This window comes from Lampris incognitus, chromosome 6 (genome assembly GCF_029633865.1).
Source record: "Lampris incognitus isolate fLamInc1 chromosome 6, fLamInc1.hap2, whole genome shotgun sequence".
Classification (NCBI taxonomy): Eukaryota; Metazoa; Chordata; class Actinopteri; order Lampriformes; family Lampridae; genus Lampris; species Lampris incognitus.
Genome location: NC_079216.1, coordinates 40,318,634 through 40,321,133, shown reverse-complemented (window position 1 = coordinate 40,321,133; position 2,500 = coordinate 40,318,634). Strand labels below are relative to the sequence as shown.

At 40.6% G+C, this 2,500-nt stretch overlaps 1 protein-coding gene across 1 annotated transcript in view; it reads left to right on the top strand.

Annotated features, from left to right (window-relative positions):
* Positions 1-2,500, top strand: part of cdh13 (cadherin 13, H-cadherin (heart)) — a 678,090-nt gene that overhangs the window by 457,487 nt on the left and 218,103 nt on the right. The window contains 1 exon segment of the mRNA XM_056282406.1: positions 612-816. Coding sequence (XP_056138381.1) covers positions 612-816 — 205 coding nt within the window.

Below are 2,500 nucleotides of genomic sequence, written 5' to 3'. Positions count from 1 at the left end.
AATATGCATCAGTCAAAACCAGCCAAGTCAGTGCATATTAATGTATAATGCTCTGACTGTCTGGGATCTTTCCATGTGTGGTGCAACAGTGCAAACGGAGTTAATGAAAATACTGATTGTGATGATGGTGATGATGATGATGATTTCAAACAGCATGATGGCTGACAGGAGGAGCAGAGACAGCGTATTGAGAAGGAAGTCTAAGTGTTAATGAAATTAACACTTCTATCTATGTCTTCTCTCTCTCTCTCTCTCTCTCTCTCTCTCTCTCTCTCTCTCTCTCTCTCTCTCTCTCTCACTATTATATATATATATATATATATATATATATACATATATATACATACATATATATATACGCAGCGTTTGTTTTTTTGGAAACTGTCAATGGTGTTGATAAAAGTGCTCAACCAATAAGGGAAAAGGAAAACAGGCTTGTACTGTCTCATAAAGAATTTACTTGACTCACTGGACTTCTATATATATATATGTGTGTGTGTGTGTGTGTGTATTATTAATATTCTTTTTACACTCTTTGGTAACTGATGGTGGGATTTTTTCTTCTTTTTGTTTTTTTATCGGTTCCATTCGCCATCTATCTGCCCCTCCAGTTTGAGGCGAACGTGGACGAGGGTTCGACAGGTGTGGTGGTCAACCTGACAGTAGATGACAGAGATGACCCAGCTACAGGGGCGTGGAGGGCCATCTACTCAATCATCAGTGGGGACCCCACCCAAAGCTTTGAGATCCATACCAACCCTGACAACAATGAGGGCATGCTGTCTGTTGTCAAGGTATAGTAGTTTAGTTTGAATGGTTTCATGACCTGTGCTTTTGTCTAGATCACGTAATGACCATGTCTGGCATCTCGGGGGGGGGGGATCCCTTTCAAGATGCAAAGCACTTAATTGTGTGTGTGTGTGTGTGTGAGCGAGCGTGCGTGCGTGCATTATTAACCATTAGTGAATGAATGTCTTGGGGAGGAGGGGTGACCCCTTCAAAAAATTATTGTTCTAAGATGTTCTAAGATGTTAAGGATTTTTCTTTTTTTTTACTTAACTTCATTATATGCTCAAATGAGTTACATCTTTAAGTGTGTCTGAAGTGTCAGCTTGTTTTTCTGGGTCTATGGTTAGTTAAAAACATTCAGATGAGCTAACTGTAGTTCTGTTGAATCGGGGCTAAAGCATCTATTTCATGATGTCAATATTAAGCGTCTAATCAGGATATCATTATTTGGGGTGGCGTGGCTCAGGAGTTTGAGCAGATCGTCCGGTAATCGGAGGGTTGCTGGTTCGATCCCCAGCTCCTGGCAGAGAGCGTGTTGAAGTGTCCTTGAGCAAGACACTGAACCCCTAACTGCTGCTGATGAGCAAGTCGGCACCTTGCATGGCAGCCTCCGCCATCAGTGTATGAATGTGTGTGTGAATGGGTGAGGCATGGGTGAGGTGTGTGAATCGGTGAGGTGTGTGAATGGGTGAATGTGAGGTGTACACTGTAAAGAGCTTTGAGTGGTTGTTCGACTAGAAAACGCCATATAAATACAGTACGTTTTACATAATACATTAGCTGTTCAATTTAAAATGTGCAGACAATTCTAGGCATGCTTCCAATGACAAACTTAAGAATATGATCCCGTATACAAAGTCCTGTAACAGTTGTGCTTCGCATCTATGACACTATGGGCCAGATCTATTAAGAGAAGCGCAAGTTTGCAGACAGTTTGCAATTTTGCACAGTATCGACTCAACTGGGCAGGATGATTAACACAGATGCAACCTTGCAAATCTAAATGTGACTGGTGCTATATAAACATATTTTGCACATATTTTGCTTTGCATCCAGATGAACTGATTTAACCTTCAATCAGTCAATCAAGTTGCATTTTCTTTGATTGTCTTACCTGGATTATTGAGCATGCATCAAGATATTTTGCGCATTTGTCCCTTCAATTGCTCCAATCACATTGAGGAATTCTGCTATATATACATAAAACTCCTAATTGATTGCATTAAGAGCATCATGGCGATTTGGAACTGTATATGATTCTATACTCTTGCCATAATGCATCATGCTGACCATGACAAACCAGCTGCAGAAGCTACCATTTGCATAAATGAACCAGAGGCAAATAAATGAAGTGTGGCCACGAGTTTCCATATCGCTGGACTTGCATGACTCCTTTTGGTTTGTGGCTCCAGATCTTTTTTTGATTTCCTCTAGCAAATCAAGAATGATGTGAATTTGCAGGGAATAGGCTTGCACAATGTTTTCTTCTGATATTGTGAATAAATGCACATGTGCAGAAAAAAAAACCCTCTCCTTTCTGACGTGCTCACTGTTTATCCCGTGGTGTCTTCTCTGAATCAAAATGACCACAGCCATGTCAGTGGTGCATGGAGTTAAGACATGCTTTTCAGAGGTGTTAAATAGTGCCAAGGTCGTAATTACTAACAGACTTGATAAATTGCCTTTGGGGTTTATTTCCATTATCTTCTAC